This window comes from Danio rerio, chromosome 6 (assembly GCF_049306965.1).
Source record: "Danio rerio strain Tuebingen ecotype United States chromosome 6, GRCz12tu, whole genome shotgun sequence".
NCBI classification, from domain to species: Eukaryota; Metazoa; Chordata; class Actinopteri; order Cypriniformes; family Danionidae; genus Danio; species Danio rerio.
The window spans coordinates 2,817,501-2,833,893 of NC_133181.1; the positions used below are offsets into that span (position 1 = coordinate 2,817,501).

Genomic DNA, 16,393 nt, shown 5'->3' on the forward strand with positions numbered 1-16,393 from the left:
ATTATTGCTTTAGTGTTACAAAAATGATGCTATATTGACGGCGTATCCGCAGCTGTAATCTATTTAGGCTACACCATAAAACAGAAATATGATTAAAATACATAAAACCATGATTTGGGAGTATTTGTACAAGTCAGGATTCGAACCCAAAAGACATTGAAAGAATAGTAACAGCGCGCACACGCACAGTCCACTAGGCCATATGAGACAGGTCAAGAATCTGACTCCGGCAGTAGGATGTAGATTTGCTAGGTCCCGAAACGCTTCTTAACTGATCGATGCTTTGAATCACTTTAGTCACGTGACCAAGTGTTTCGAAACACTTTAGTCACGTGACCTGGGTGTTTCGGATCATGCTTCGGTGCAGTGTTTCGAAACACTTCGGGATCTCGAAACTGTGTCATGTCAGAGTTTCATGTCAGCCATCCCTAGCAGCCTGTGCCAAACACTACCTGGCTGAGGCTGCTTGCACTTGATTCTCCTGCCCCAGACAAGCTATAGTGCTACTACAGTTGAAATATTTCTTAAAATACGTGTGGAGAAGTTAAAAATCTGGTTGTTTCTAGACATTCAACAATCTAATGATTTTGTAAAAACTTGACTTTAATTGCTATTTATCATTTTTACTTTGTAATTTTGGTTTTGGTTCAACTTTAACGGAGCAGAAGGGAGGTGGATGCCAGTTTTTGTTTGCTATATTTTTTCCCCCCCGGTTTTGGCAACAGAGGGAGCAAGGTAAGATCTCTGTTATTTCATTTTTAATTTTATTTTGAGAGTGGCTCTGAACACATTATACAATTTAAATTATACAAGAGATGTACATTTGTGGGCTAAAATTTTAGCTGTGAAATATTTATTCTTTTTAAAATATTTCTCAAGGGATATTTAACGGAGTAAGGAGAAATTCATTGCATTTATAGTTATATTTATATAATATTTCATAATTTTTTTTCTGGAGAAAGTCTTGTTTGTTTTATTATGGCTAGTATAAAAGCAGTTTTTAATAAAAAAAATATATATATATATAAGGTCAATATTATTAGCCTCATTAAGCAAAATTAGTTTTGGATTATCTACAGAACAAACTACTGTTATACAATGACTTGCCTAATTACCCTAACTTTACCCTAATTACCCTAGTGAAGCCTTTAAATGTCACTTTAAACTGAATACTAGTGTCTTAAAAATATCTAGTCAAAAATGAAATAAATAAACAAATCAGAAATTAATTATTAAAACTGCTATGTTTAGAAATGTGTTGGAAAATTTTTTTCTCTCTATTAACAGAATTTGGGGGAAATAAAATAATTAAAATTTAACAGGAGAACTAATAATTTTGACTTCAACTGTATGTACACTATAGCAGGAAATAAAATAATGAACATGGAGGTATAATTAATAAGAAGTAAAAAAAACAAACAAACAGACAATTAAAATGCAATGAATAAATTTCTTCTGACCATTTTCATCCACCACAGGAAGAGCAGACACTCTCTGCTCCACGAAGATGCCGAGTGCGGCGTACAGAGGCGTATCGGAGTGTACCACTGCGATGTTGTCAAACGTCCCGATGTTCAGCTCCTCCAGTGTTTGAGACAGAAATGCAGGTTTGGGGATCTCAGATATCTAGAGAACATCAAAACATACACAAAGACCTAGTTTCAGAAAGGAAAACAAAGAAAATCCAAGTTGTACTAATACACAAGTAAAAGGATATTTAGCAATAAGTGCTTGGAAAGTTGAGACATCATTACAGCAATAGCTCTGGAACAAACCCTCAGCATTGAAATAAAATAAAAAAAGTCTATATTTGGTTAAGGAGACATGTAAAACGAGCTGAACTGGTGGTCCTCCAGGAATGTGGTTAAGAAACACTGCTCTAGGTCACTATGAAATCAAACATTTACAAAAAAAAAGAAATTCTTTTATAAACTATTTACACATGCTTTTTTAATTAATGTGTCCTCATAATCCTAAATAAAAACAACTTCTTTAGCTCATATTTCCATCTCAAGTGGGAGGGATCAGCCTGTCACTTACATGAGATTCACCAAAAGCAAGCCACAACCATCCAATCAAACCCACTTAGACATGCATTACAATGAAGAAGAAAAAAAAATGGACAAAATTTCATGCCAAATGTAATTTCTGGCATGACAGGAAACAGTGGTAACTGAATGATTACAAAGCAGGGAACTTACAAAGAGTTTGAGGAATTTGAGGATCCTCTTGTGCGTAAGGATGTAGAGAGCGTTTCCCGTTAGAGGATCGATGACGGGTAATCTGTGGATCTTATGCTTTAGTAGAGATGAAACTGCATCATATAGGCTGAGAGAGGGAGAAATAAGACATCAGATTTCAAAAATAAATGAATACTACTACTACTACTACTAATAATAATAATAAACAAATACAGTTGAAGTCAAAATTATTCGCCCTCATGCTAACAAAGCAAGTGATTTTTCACAGTATTTCCTATAATATTTTTTCTTTTGTAGACAGTCTTATTTGTTTTATTTCGGCAGGAATAAAAGCAGTTCTTAATTTAAAAAAGGTCAAAATTTTAAGGTCAAAATTATTAGCCCCTTTAAGCAATAATATTTTTTCGATTGCCTACAGAATAGACCATCATCATTATACACTGACTTGCCTAATTACCCTAACTTAAACTTAATAACCTAGTAAAGCCTTTAAATGTCACTAAACTGAACACTAGTATCTTGAAAAATATCAAATATTATTTACTGTCATCATGGCAAAGATAAAAGTAATCAGTTATTAGAAATGAGTGATTAAAACTATCATGTTTAGAAATGTGTAAAAAATCTTCTCTCCATTAAAGAATAATTGAGGAAAAAAAATATACAGGAGGCTAATAATTCAGCTATATCATCTGATCTGCACCAATGAAACTCCTACCTGGCATTGGGTGATATGCTCACTAGAGGCTTAAAGGAATCTTGTAAGTAAACCTCTATAAGAAAAAAAGAAGAAGAGAAAAAAACAGATCAGTCGTACATGCAAACATCAGACTATTTACATCAATAATACACAGATTAACCTTCTCACCTCTCCAGGTCTCTATTTTGTGCTCTTCTAACTCGTATATCTGGACCTAAAATAAATAAAAACATTTAATAATCCTTAAAATGAGATAAATACAGTGAGCGGCAAGGAGAGGATTTTACCAGTGGAGATTTGTAATAGCGATGAAGTATATTGATGAAATCGGTGATGGTCAGCATACCTACAAATAATAAAAAAGAGAAAGAGATAACTTAAATCAGAACTATTAGTACAATTAACAGCTAACAAGTGTAAATAATTATTATTTTTTTTATCATAATAATCTGCCATTGTGTATTATGGCCCACAGTTTGGGGTCTGTAAAATGATCATTTCTTTGATGAGCATAAGAGTCTCTTACGCTCAACAAAAAACTGTTTTAGATTTTTATCTTATATATTATCATTTATGTATTTTACCTTGTATATTATTTATTGCTGTTGATGACATTTAATTGTTAGAATATTTTTATAATTACAGAAAATTGGTATTTATAAAATGTGGTAAACTTGATCTGTTTTTCTTTTGCCATGACATAGCCATAGAAGCTGAAATGGCTATAAAATTAAAAGAGCTTACGATCACCAAAATAAAAACAACAGTAAAATTAGGAACATTATTACAATTTATAATAACTGTTTAGTAATATAATTTAGTTCTGTGATTTAAAGAAAATCCAGAATCCTTACTCCATTCTTCAGAGTCACATGATTCTTTAGAATTCAGATTCTTCAGTTTTAAGATGCTGATTTGAGTGCAAGAAAAACTGCTATAATAATAATAACAATAATAATAATGATAATAATAATAATGAAACTCAATGCTCAAGCCTTGATATATTGCATCACACTAGTTAAATATTTTGCAAAAGCCTATTTATGTAATTAAACATCCACAGAACATTCAACAAATTAGAGCTTGCTTACCAACAAAGCATTGTTTCTTGCTGTCCCACAGCGGCGCTGCTCTCACACCATTAGACACGAGAGCAAAGAATGCTTTCTTCACCTGGCAACCATACAACCACCAGTCAACCAGCAAGCATTTAAACGTCATAAATGTTAACACAAATACAGAGCAAATATATCCAGCCTCTAAAGTCAACATGAAGTCACTGATGACCCTTAGCTGACCCCATTTCTTAATGCAAGCATCTACTCTTAAAATACGACTCAGTGGTTTACGTTATTGCAAATAAACATTATATGTAATATACAGTTGAAGTCAGAATTATTAGCCCCCCTGAATTATTAAACTACTTGTTTATTTTTTTCCCCGATTTCTGTTTAACAAAGAGATTTTTTTTCATCACATTTCTAATCATAATAGTTTTAATAACTCATTTCTAATAACTGATTTATTTTATCTTTGCCATGATGACAGTAAATAATATTTGACTAGATATTCTTCAAGACACTTCTATACATTTTAAAGTGACATTTAAAGGCTTAACTAGGTTAATTAGGTTAACTAGGCAGGTTAGGGTAATTAGGCAAGTTATTGTATAACAGTGGTTTGTTCTGTACATTATCAAGAAAAATATAGCTTAAAGGGGCTAATAATATTGTCCCTAAAATAGTGTTTAAAAAATTAAAACTGCTTTTATTCTAGCCGAAATAAAACAAATAAGACTTTATCCAGAAGAAAAAATATTATCAGACATACTGTGAAAATTTCCTTGCTCTGTTAAACATCATTTGGAAAATATTTTAAAAATAAGAAAACAATTAAAAGGGGGATTCTGACTTCAACTGTATATTTTTTAAATAAAATGATCAAACATATCTTGTTCGTCCTCTTAAAGAACTTACTTTTTTATGTCTGTAGTTAACTCAAAAAATAAGCAAAATATGCGTATAATTATGTTTTTTATAAGATAATTATATATTTAATTATTAAATAAAACATGCATTTTAAATGCATATAATTTTAATTCCTATTTTACTTAATTTCAATCACCTCTATTTTATTTTAAGTAACAAAAGTTTTATGATTTTAGTTAATCATAATAACATTGCTTATATAAATATAAAGTAGTGAACAGGCAAAGTGATTTATTTTTTAGCGTTTTCATTTTAAATATTTTCAAATGCACATTCTGTCCTGCTGTATTTTGGTATGGAACAGCCACTTGACATTTTCTAACTCATTAATGATCTGCACAATCAGGTTATGTCTACATTTTTTTCTTGTTTCACACAGAAACTTATCACATATATTTACATAACGAAGTTGCGCATGTAACATTTGGTCATCTTGTGTGCACCTACCTGGAGAGAAGTGTCAAACACCACTAATTTGGAACTAGTTGGTACCAGATCATAGCAGCGGTGGGACTTCATGAAGCGGGTGTACACATTAAATTCAGGATCTAGTTTGAGAGAAATAAAAAAAAGACTATTTTATTGCTCTAACATACACAAAGTAAACATGGTTTCAGCAGGTTTCACAAAGTTTAATTTAAGATTAAGACCATTATGAATGAAATTTGAGAATTATAAAGGGCTAAATACTAAGGATTTTTTTTCTTCTAATAATCCAGTTGGTCCAAAAAAAGTGTTTACTTAACCCACCTATTATGTATCAGATATTTTTTTCAACATAACTTCTCTTTAAGTGAAAAACAAACATATGTAGTCTATAAATACGTGGAGAGATTTTAAACAAAAGTTATTGTAAGTAACCTAATTAAACCACATTAATAAATATGTTATAAGTAGAGTTTGTTAAAAGCTTTTTTTAAGATGGATTATTGGTGATTCAATGGGTTTTGGCTTGATTGGGTAGCTTTACGTGGATATAGGGAGTTTAAGAACTTTTAAAATGATTTAAAACAATACAAGACAATATTATTTTTAGACCCTGTGGAAATCCTTGTGAAACATCAGATGAACATGCATTAAGTACACAACTAATAAAAACATGAGACAAAAAGTGTCATGGAACATGCCGGCACTGGATAATATTTCTGTTGTCCCTTTAGTCTCACATTTCATAGCAAACACTGAAATCAAAACACTGCTCCGCTCGGCCATCAGATCTCACACACATGAGCTGCAGGTCATCGCAGAACTACAGTCTCGTCTTTATTTATTCACATTCTTACCCTCTATGTGCGCCTCCTTTTTACAATCCAAATCATCTAGAACAGCAGGAAGCTGAAAAACAGATGTCAAGAAGAATACATTATTAAAACTTGCTTGTTTTCTCAAATAAATGCAATAATTCTGATTAAATCAAGTTTGAATACATTATGTGTTATCATATAAATCTAACTGCATGACTGCATTAAATGTTAATGTTTCTTTGTGGATTAGTTTTCTGCTTTGCTTTCACTATTAATTAATAACTGAGAACCAATTAAACAGTAACTCAGTAAATCAAGCGCATCACTAGTGAACTTATCTAATAATTACATCACTAAAATATAACAGCAAATTACTACAGCGACAAAAAGCCAATAAGATCAAGCCAGTTTAGTACCAGAATAAATTTGCGGAACATTTAATTATATGCAGATAACTATTTGCCACTGTACTTGTTTTAAACAGTATAATAAAATACTAGAGCAAACTAAATGCAATTTACAGGATGAAAAGTAAATCTGATTAAGGAATTCTATTAACATGACTAGCACAACAGCATTAAACAAAATACTAGTGTAAATAAGTGTATTATTAAAGCATACCAGTACATTTGTTGACAGTAGTTTAACAGCCGTAAAAACGAATGAAGTACTAGAGTAAATCTGTGCAACATTACAGTTTATTTGTTAACAGTACTTGTGTAACAGTTGTAAACTAAGTAAATTTATGCCATATTACAAGATACAAGTAAATTGGTTAACAATATTAGTGTGAAATTGTGCAATATTACAGTATAGCAGTAAATATGTAAACATAGTAATAGTATACCAGCAGTAAAACAAGTACTAGAGTAAATGTATGCAATAATACAGTTTATAGCAGTAAATCTGTTAACATAGTAAACAGCAGTAAACTAACAAAATATTAGAGTAAATCTGTGCAGCATTAAAGTTAATGCATAAGCTTGATAACAGTACGTAACTGTTGTAAACCAAGTACATTTATTTAATATTATTGTATAAAATTACATCTCTTAACAGTAATAGTGTAACAGCAGTAAACAAATTAATAGTGTACATTTAATTCATATTACAGTATAGCAGTAAACTTGAGAACAGTACTAGTGTAACAGCAGTAAAAACTAAGTAGTAATATTACTTAATATTACAGTATAGCAGTAAATATTATAACTGTACAAGAATAACAGCAGTCAACAAAGTACTAGTTTAAATTTGATAACAGTACTACTGTAACAGCAGTAACATACTAGTGATATTATTTAACATTACAGTTATATTAATTAATTTTTTTTATTTAATATTACATTAATATTAATTTATTAATTTAATATTAAATTTAATAACAGTACTAGAGGTAACAGCAGTAAACGAAGTACTAGTGTAAATGTATTAAATATTACAGTATAGCAGTAAATTTGATAACAGTACTACTGTAACATCAGTAAAAATACTCAATTATTATTATTTAATATTACAATATAGTAATACATTTAATAACAGTACTAGAGGTAACAGCAGTACACAAGTAATAGTGTGGATTTATTAAATATTACAGTATAGCATTACATTTGATAAGAGCACTCCTAGTGTAACAGCAGTAAAAATACTAAAGTAATATAATTTAATATTACAGTATTGCAGTAAATTTAATAACAGTACTACTGTAACATCAGTACAAATACTCTATTATTATTTAATATTACAGTATAGCAATACATTTAATAACAGTACTAGAGGTAACAGCAGTACACAAGTAATAGTGTGGATTTATTAAATATTACAGTATAGCAGTAAATTTGATAACAGTACCAGTGCAACAGCAGTAAAATACACTAAGTAGTAATATTATTGAATATCACAGTACACCAGTGAATATAATAACAGTACTAGTGTAACAACAGTCAACTACTAGAGTAAATTTATGCTATATTACAGCAGCACAAGTAAATCTGTTACATTAGTACTGTAAACAGAGGAAAAACTAACGAAGAACGACAGTACAGTTATGCAAATGTTACAATATATTCAGTAGAATAATGCAGTAAGCTTATTAACATGGTACGACAGTGTAATAACCCAGTGCTGGAGTAAATTTGAGTTTTCATATAGTTGCTTAAAGCAGTAAACTTATACACAATGCACACTTACGCACAGTATGTAATACTAGTATAAAGACAGTCAACATTGAGGTAAAGTTGGTTTTATATTCGCACATTCGTTCAGTGACAACTTGTGACAGGCGTCCTATATTGTTTACCATGGTACTTTGAATATTCGGTCTGAAATCTCATGCAAGTATAACTTCAAAACAACATTAGCACTATTTATTTGAGTACTTTGATAGTCACTGGCAGCTAATATGATTTCACTATTTAGAATTTGCAAAGAATATCTTTCTGAAACTATATTATTAAGGAGAAAGTCGGAATGTGTGAATGTAAAACCAACTTTAAGGTTGCCTTAATGCAGTTAACTTAACTAGCAGAACACTGATCGTAACCGGAGGCAAAGTACAACTGGCTTCATTTGAATGGGAAACACTACAGGTCACAGCAGTCACCCTAATGACACTTAAAGCTCTCTATATCAACATTTTATCAGATATTAGCCATTTTTGCATATCATAACACAGTTAACGTTGAACATGAACCGCCATTAGTTTAAACGTCTCTCCGCTGTCTGTCAGATCAACTCTTCTGTCTCCTGAAGTCAGTTTAAACTTGCACTACTTACACACTCCATGATCCATTCACAGCGTGAAGACGTTCACTTCGATTTCTAAATGCGAGAATTTAGTTTAATTCGGTCTTCGGTTGCAGAAATGATGTTTAATTCGCTCCTCGCCCCGCTGCTTGCTGACAGACTCCTCCGAGGATGAGGAAGACTCTGCGGAGGCCGCGACCGGATATGACGACACACGTGTTCGCTCTTCTCCGCCACCATCCTCCTCCTCCTCATCGTAATAATCGATACATAATAGTATTAATCCTTATTATTAACTAGTATTTAAAATATTTAAACATGACCATAAATAATAACAATGCTATAAAAGTATTATAATTGACGTTAGCATAACTAAAAAATAAGTTCACAACAGCAATGAGTAGTGCCGAAGTGCCACATAAACATACCGTGTTGTATTTGTATACACAATATAAAATAAATAAACGATTCCTCACATAAATTAAGTAAATAATTGCGTTGTCAAGGCAACAGAAAACTATCGTTTGTATTTAGAATTGACAATAGCAGATCATAGGACAGAGCTGTCACATTAATTAAACCTTACTTGTACTCCCATCTTGTTTAAAACAGTACAATACAATATATATGAGTTACAGGTAATGTAAATCTTGCAAGTCTGTATCAAAGTGGTCATTTAATGATTTATAAACTCGTATTTGCAGAGAAAATGAAGATGGGACTCGAGATTCTCCTGAACGATGAAGTGTTTGTGGATTTCTTCAATACATATTTAAGTCTTCCAGTAAGATAAAACCTCATGTTTACTCATGTCCTCTCAGATTATCTAGGGCTGATCTTGTATTTTGTGGTGTTTTCAGGTGTTTGGTCAAACTCCGCTCTACATGATGAACCAAAACAAGTGGTTAATGTGGCCCAATGTGCCCTTCACTCAGGTAGAAGGTTATTTCTGTATATTTACTACAGTTTATCGACAAAAACATATGTAATATCTGTGATATATTTGCTGTCAGGTGAACACTGGAGAGTTTCTGAAATGGTTAGAGATGCATCGGATGGTTTTCTTCAGACGAACTGAGCTCTATCACTTTTTCCTTCTCTGTACAGAGATCCTTGACTTTGTGTCCTGTAAATCCACAGGTAATATATTCTTATGATAATACAATGTAAGTTTTTTTTTAGGATTAGTTGACCCATTCACCCCAGGTAGCAAGGAACTCTGGCCTAGATTTGGCATAAAGCTGGCACAACAGGCATCTGCCGGCACTGGCATACAGCATGTGGGCCAAACATGGCCCGGGTTTGGCAGAGTTGGCACCATGTTTAAGGTGGCACACAAGACTTGGGCCATATATCAAATATAGTAAATACTACAGTGCTGTTAAACCATACTATAGTAAAGTACATGAACTTATCTGTTGTGGTAATTCTGTAGTTTCTAAGATAACACAGTAATATAAATTATCCAATCCTGTACCAGTAAGTTTTTGACAACTATTTGTACATTACAATACAACACAGTTTACTGTAGTAAAAACTAAAGTATACTACATTATTTATTACCGTTTATTAATTCACAATAGATAATGTTAATATGCTGTAGCAAGTTCATGTGAAATCAAAACTTAAAATCTTTATTTTGTTAGCTCACATTGTTATTCTTAAGGTAAATAATTATTCTTTGTTCACTGGATATTTATCCATTAGGATAAACTTCTTGAGATATACCAACTCATTTTCAAGGGGGTCCCACATTTAATCACAACCACATAATAATAATAATAGTAGTAGTAATAATAATAATAATAATAATAATAACACAAGAGGACAAAAACAAAACATAAATTACACAACATCAAAAACAACAATAAACAATAAGACAAACATTAACAAAAGGTGAAGTAGTATACATCTACAAAGTACAAAAGGATGTACAGATCGGTGTATCAAAGCACCACATAAACAACATCCAGTCAAGTTCAGTCTAAATTAAAATATGACAGCAAAGTTTGCTTAAACACCTTAAATGATGCCTTAGATCAAATCTTAGCATGTAAATTATTCCAGTCTATTGGACACTTAAAAATAAAAGCTTTTCACCAAAAGATTTTTTTAAATGAGGAGCAAAAAATAAGTCTGAACAGAATGTTTTGATAATTTAAGAAAAAAGTAGAAAATATTGTTGTAAATAAATTAGGATATTTAAAATGAATACATTTAAATATGAATTGAAGCCAGTGAATATGTCGTCTTGTGTGCAAAGATGGCCACTGCAATAGATACATCATACAATGATGTGTATAAAAAAATATATATATAAAAATGTATAAATGTATCCACTGAAAAACAATTTTGGTATCAGATTTTGGCACTTGACGAGCACTTGATGGCTTCCATAGCAAGTGTATGTTAATGTTATTAACCATGCTCCTTATACCATTAGTGTGCTATGAGGGAATGATGTGGAAATAGAAAACCCTGGCACCTACTCAATATTCTGTTCAGTTGGAAGTACATCAATATATCAACTTTCAGTTCTTACAGACTTTAACAAAGTGTTATAATTAAATAACAATGAATATACAGTACTACACTTCACTATAGTAAGGTTTCAAAACACTGTAAATTACTATAGTCATTTTTAGGCGAGGCAGTGGCGCAGTAGGTAGTGCTGTCGCCTCACAGCAAGAAGGTCGCTGGGTCGCTGGTTCGAACCTCGGCTCAGTTGGCGTTTCTGTGTGGAGTTTGCATGTTTTCTCTGCCTTCGCGTGGGTTTCCCCCGGGTGCTCCGGTTTCCCCCACAGTCCAAAGACATCCCACATAGCAAAGTTTCTCTGGCCCAGCTCTGGCCCACACAATCAGGTTTTGCTTGGCCCACATGCCGCAGTGAATTACGGTACATGACTGGACCAAATCTGTCTTCCAGACAAGAGCCAAGCACGGACCATATCTGGGCCAAGTCTCAGCCAAGTTAATAACTCATAACTGGGCCTGAACTGGGCCAGATAGGTTGGTGTGTCACGATTGCAATGAAATTGATAAACCCATGGAGTGATGCTCTTTAGGCCCACTATGGGCACGCTTTTTCTCAAAGTGACCTGATTGGTAGATTTTTTTTCTTTACTCAAAAATGATTTTAGTGTATTTTAAATGTGGGTCAAGACTGGCCAAACTCACATGGCCCACTTATCAAATTTTTAAATCTGGGCCAAATACTACGTTTTTCATCTGGCCCAAATCTTGTGTGCCGCCTTAAAAACGGTGCCACCTCTGCCAAACCCGGGCCATGTTTGGCCCACATGCTGTATGCCAGTGCCGGATGAATGCCTGCTGTGCCAGCTTTTTGCCAAATCTGGGCCAGAATTATTTGCTACTAGGGATGCGGTAAGGGCATCCGCTGTGTAAAAACTTGCTGGATAAGTTGGCGGTTCATTCCGCTGTGGCGACAAAGACATGCGGTACAGGTGAATTGGGTAGGCTAAATTGTCCGTAGTGTATGGTTGTGTGTGTGAATGTGTGTGGATGTTTCCCAGAGATGGGTTGCGGCTGGAAAGGCATCCGCTGTGTAAAAACTTGCTGGATAAGTTGGCGGTTCATTCCGCTGTGGCGAAACCAACCCCCCACCCCGGATAGTCATTTTTATTGTGGCTGTAATTGAACTCCACATGTATTGGTGTGCATTAAACGTGTAGTTTCAGGATTGGATCAAAGTGAGTGTGAATAAATAATGGCAGAATCTTATCTTTGGGTGAGCTATCCTTTTACAATGCAGCATAATACACATTCCCTGTCTTCCAGTGGATTTGAAATGGACTCCAGCAGATCAGTGGCTTGTGAGGAAATGTCTGGGCAGTGTGAGGGGAATCCAGAGACTTCGCTCATTTCTCAAGAGCTCTGATGGTGTGAATCTGAAATTATACATTCATTTTACATCAAATGACTCCAATGTTGCATCCAGTGTCATGTGTTTTAAGGTTTGGTGACCCTTTAAAGTCCCCGTAAAATCATAATAAAGTTTTTTTTAGATGTGAGAATCAGTAAGTTAGTCTTAAGGGTATCTAAAAGCTAGTGTGCTCCAAAACGGTAACAAAATTAGCAATCAGAAGAAATAAACCCCCAAAGCTTGCAGCTTGTCACTTCCACTTAAATAAATCAATGATTTTTTTTCATACTTGCGTCTCTCATCAAATCTTCTGACCAATCAAATGCTCTCTAGTATCTGACATGCCCCACCCCCTATTGCTAAATACACTTGATCTTAACCACTCCCTGACAGAGCTGTGATAAAACATTATTGGCTGTTTATTTTTAAAGGGGGAGGAGCTACTCTATGCCCCTCCCTCTCTTTATGTTTCAGTCTAAATTATGTCACATTTTAAAGCACTTCATGGGACAATCCATTAAATTAGACTCAGATTTACAGTTCTTGTATTGAGTTTGCCTGAATTGATGCTGAAATGATCTTAACAATTCACTGCGCTGTCTGTGTTTTAAAGCAGAAGAGGAGCTTCTTCTGTTCTGCGTGAGAGCATCCATGATCTTGAGGATAAAGGAAGAAGAAACTGAAGAAGCGTTTCAGACATTGAATCGTCAAGCACTTCACACAGCGATCAGACGGTGTATGTTTCTCTTCCCTTTAATATCGTACACTATTTCAGCTCTTCTGCTTGTAGAAAATGACATTTGGTGTGCATTTTGTTCTTCTTCTAATAATAAATGAAACCTTTTTTTATTATTATTATTACTATTATTTATAGATGACGTGACTGCTCTCCTATCGAGAGACTGTCCTCTGATTTCCCAGAAGAGAGTTTTGGCAGAGATGAGAACGAGCGCTTTGAATCAGCTCCAGTCCTATTGGCTTCCTCACTTCTTACACTGCTGTAAATCCAGCATGTGGCGAATACCCGAATGTCGACCTGTTGTAGAAAAATACATCTCCATTTGCTCCCCATCATCTCGATCACCTTCCTCAACAGAGCGCAAACAGAAAGACCCAGATTTTACAGTCCATCCAGCGAGATCCTACGACAGCAAGCGCAGCAAACGACATCTGTGGAGTTCACAACACAAACCCAAAAACACACACCAGTCTAAAAGCATCTGTTTATGGCTTCCACCATCCGCTCAGACTAATTTACAGTGTTCAAATGTGGCACATCCTCCAGAGGAGACTAAAAACAAAGCAGCTATAGAGAGTGATGATGATGCTAATATTCATCACACATGCATCCAGACTCCAGCTTGTCAGATTCCCTTTTGTGTTGATATTAATTCACCTCCGTCAGATATCCAGTTTCTCCAGCCGGCTCTATCCGCCGAGGGTCTTTCCGGAGGGCCCTTTAGGTATTTCCTGGGAGCCCGGGAGCTGCTGGAGGAACGGCTGATGCTGGATTTGTTGGAAGATCTGGATTTCTTTCTTCTGCTGCTTCTGAAAGCACAGGGTGAAGATCCAGTCTGTGCACTAAGACAGACAGCAGCTCGGCGGATCACAGAGACGTACCTGAAGGAAAACAAGCCACGCTTTATTAGACATCTGGATGCAGAGATTAGACAAAATCTGTCCTCGCTTCTGCCCTCCAGTGCAGCTCTGCCGTGGATTTACAAGGCCAAATATCACTTATGCAAGGTAAAAGACTAAACAGGCTTTTGGCTAGCGGACAATGACTTATTTTCATGAAGCTTATGACAATAAATATCATTACAAACTATATAGAGATGTTAAAAACTTCAGTCTAAATTACAAAAGTATCTAAGCAATGCTCAAATGAAGGTCAGAATGGTAAATAAGTTGTAAAAATGTCATACTGGTGACATGGTGGCTCAGTGGTTAGTCGCTTTACAGCAAGAAGGTCGCTGGTTCGAGTCCTAGCTGGGAAAGTTGGCATTTCTGTGTGGAGTTTGCATGTTCTCCCTGTATTGGCATGGGTTTCATCTGGGTGCTCTGGTTTCCCCCACAGTCCAAACACAAGCAGTGTAGTTGAATGAACTAGACCAGGGGTCACCAACCCTGTTCCTGGAGGGCTACCTTCCTGCAGATTTTAGTTGCAACCCTGACCAAACACACCTGTTTGTAATTATCAAGGGCTGCTTTAGGTCCTATTAATTGGTTCAGGTGTGTTTGATCAGGGTTGGGACTGAATTCTGCAGGAAGGTAGCCCTCCAGGAACAGGGTTGGTGACCCCTGAACTAGACTAAATTGGCCGTAGTGTATGAGTTTGTGTGTACATGAGTGTTTCCTAGTACTGGGTTGTGGCTGGAAGGGCATCCATGTGTAAAAACATATGCTGGAATAGTTGGTGGTTCATTCCGCTGTGGCGATCTCTGATAAATAAGAGAAGGAAAATTAGAAAATGAATATAGATGTAAAAATATCTTACAAAAAAGTCACCTTTAAATTACAAAAGTATCTCTGCAATACTTAAATAAAACATTAAGTATTGTTAAATAATATAGTCCTAAATAATACATATAAATATAGTCTAAAATAATACATTATGAAAATAATGAATTTAAGTTGTAAATACCTCATGCTGAAATAAAGCTTGCTTTAAATTCTGATAAAAACCTTGTCTTCTAAAATAATTATTTTCTGTGACCACAGTGGAACGAACCACCCATTACTCTGGCACATGTTTTACACACACTTACTCTATACTGGATGTCTTTGCACTGTGAGGGAAATTTGCTTAAAAAAACATGATTAGGGTTATTATAAATAAAATAAAAAATATATAATTTATAATAAAAAAAGAAAAAAAAGAAAATTTACCTAGGAAGTATTGCTTGTTTATTTCTTTACTCGTTGTTTTAAATAACTAAAAAATGTTAGCATTAAAAACTATAAAGATAATAAAAATATTAACAGTGAAAGTAGGAGATCAGTATATTGAACTTGCATTAAATGAAATTAGATAATGCCAAAATGAAAGCAATAAAAATAATCCAATATTAATACAAAAAAGCTAATAAAACATAATACAATATATAGAATAATATCTTAAAACTAAAAATGTAACTGATAATAAAGAATAAATATTTCTTAAAATTGAAACATTCAATGCTCTCATCATTCATACGCTTTCAAATATTTTTTTAAAAGACGGTTTACAAATATGATCATAAAATCCTCATGATTTCTAGAAGATCATGTGACACTAGAGAAATGCTGACAATTCAGCTTACAATCATATAAATAAATTACATTTTGCTGTATATTTAAACAGAAAACATTACTTTAAATCATAATAATATTTACACATTTTATACTGTAATTTTGATCAAATGAATGAAGCAGAAATGTAAACTGTAGAGTACTCTGTAACTGTGAAGATGTGTTGTTTGTTCTGTTTACAGGAGCTCCGGGAGGTTTATAACTCATTTTTAGATGCAGATGATGAAGCTCTGCTGTCTCTGCTGGTGAGTTATGCTCATGAAAGGGTTAGTTCACACACAAATCTAAATTATCTCATGATTTACTACCTTTTAGTACTTTGAAATAACAATATAATATAATAT

General features: G+C 33.9%; 2 protein-coding genes across 30 annotated transcripts in view; one reads left to right on the forward strand and one right to left on the reverse strand.

The window, feature by feature from the left end:
* The window catches only part of prkag1 (protein kinase, AMP-activated, gamma 1 non-catalytic subunit), a 16,220-nt gene extending 7,178 nt beyond the window's left edge, over positions 1-9,042 (reverse strand). The window contains 9 exon segments of the mRNA NM_213161.1: positions 1,461-1,626; positions 2,202-2,328; positions 2,920-2,974; positions 3,070-3,115; positions 3,189-3,247; positions 3,993-4,074; positions 5,337-5,437; positions 6,173-6,224; positions 8,906-9,042. Of these exon segments, the coding sequence (NP_998326.1) occupies positions 1,461-1,626; positions 2,202-2,328; positions 2,920-2,974; positions 3,070-3,115; positions 3,189-3,247; positions 3,993-4,074; positions 5,337-5,437; positions 6,173-6,224; positions 8,906-8,914 (697 nt within the window). The 5' untranslated portion in view covers positions 8,915-9,042.
* The window catches only part of rgsl1 (regulator of G protein signaling like 1), a 43,545-nt gene continuing 36,008 nt past the window's right edge, over positions 8,857-16,393 (forward strand). For 6 of the 29 annotated variants that reach the window (XM_073953531.1, XM_073953532.1, XM_073953517.1 and 3 more), the window contains exons 1-8: positions 9,061-9,513; positions 9,580-9,659; positions 9,736-9,810; positions 9,889-10,015; positions 12,674-12,775; positions 13,375-13,494; positions 13,633-14,504; positions 16,232-16,294. In XM_073953531.1, the coding sequence (XP_073809632.1) occupies positions 9,585-9,659; positions 9,736-9,810; positions 9,889-10,015; positions 12,674-12,775; positions 13,375-13,494; positions 13,633-14,504; positions 16,232-16,294 (1,434 nt within the window). In that variant the 5' untranslated portion in view covers positions 9,061-9,513; positions 9,580-9,584. Of the gene's footprint in view, positions 9,660-9,735; positions 9,811-9,888; positions 10,016-12,673; positions 12,776-13,371; positions 13,495-13,632; positions 14,505-16,231; positions 16,295-16,393 lie in introns of all 29 variants that reach the window. The other 23 variants (XM_073953520.1, XM_073953509.1, XM_073953513.1 and 20 more) reach the window with 9 other exon arrangements.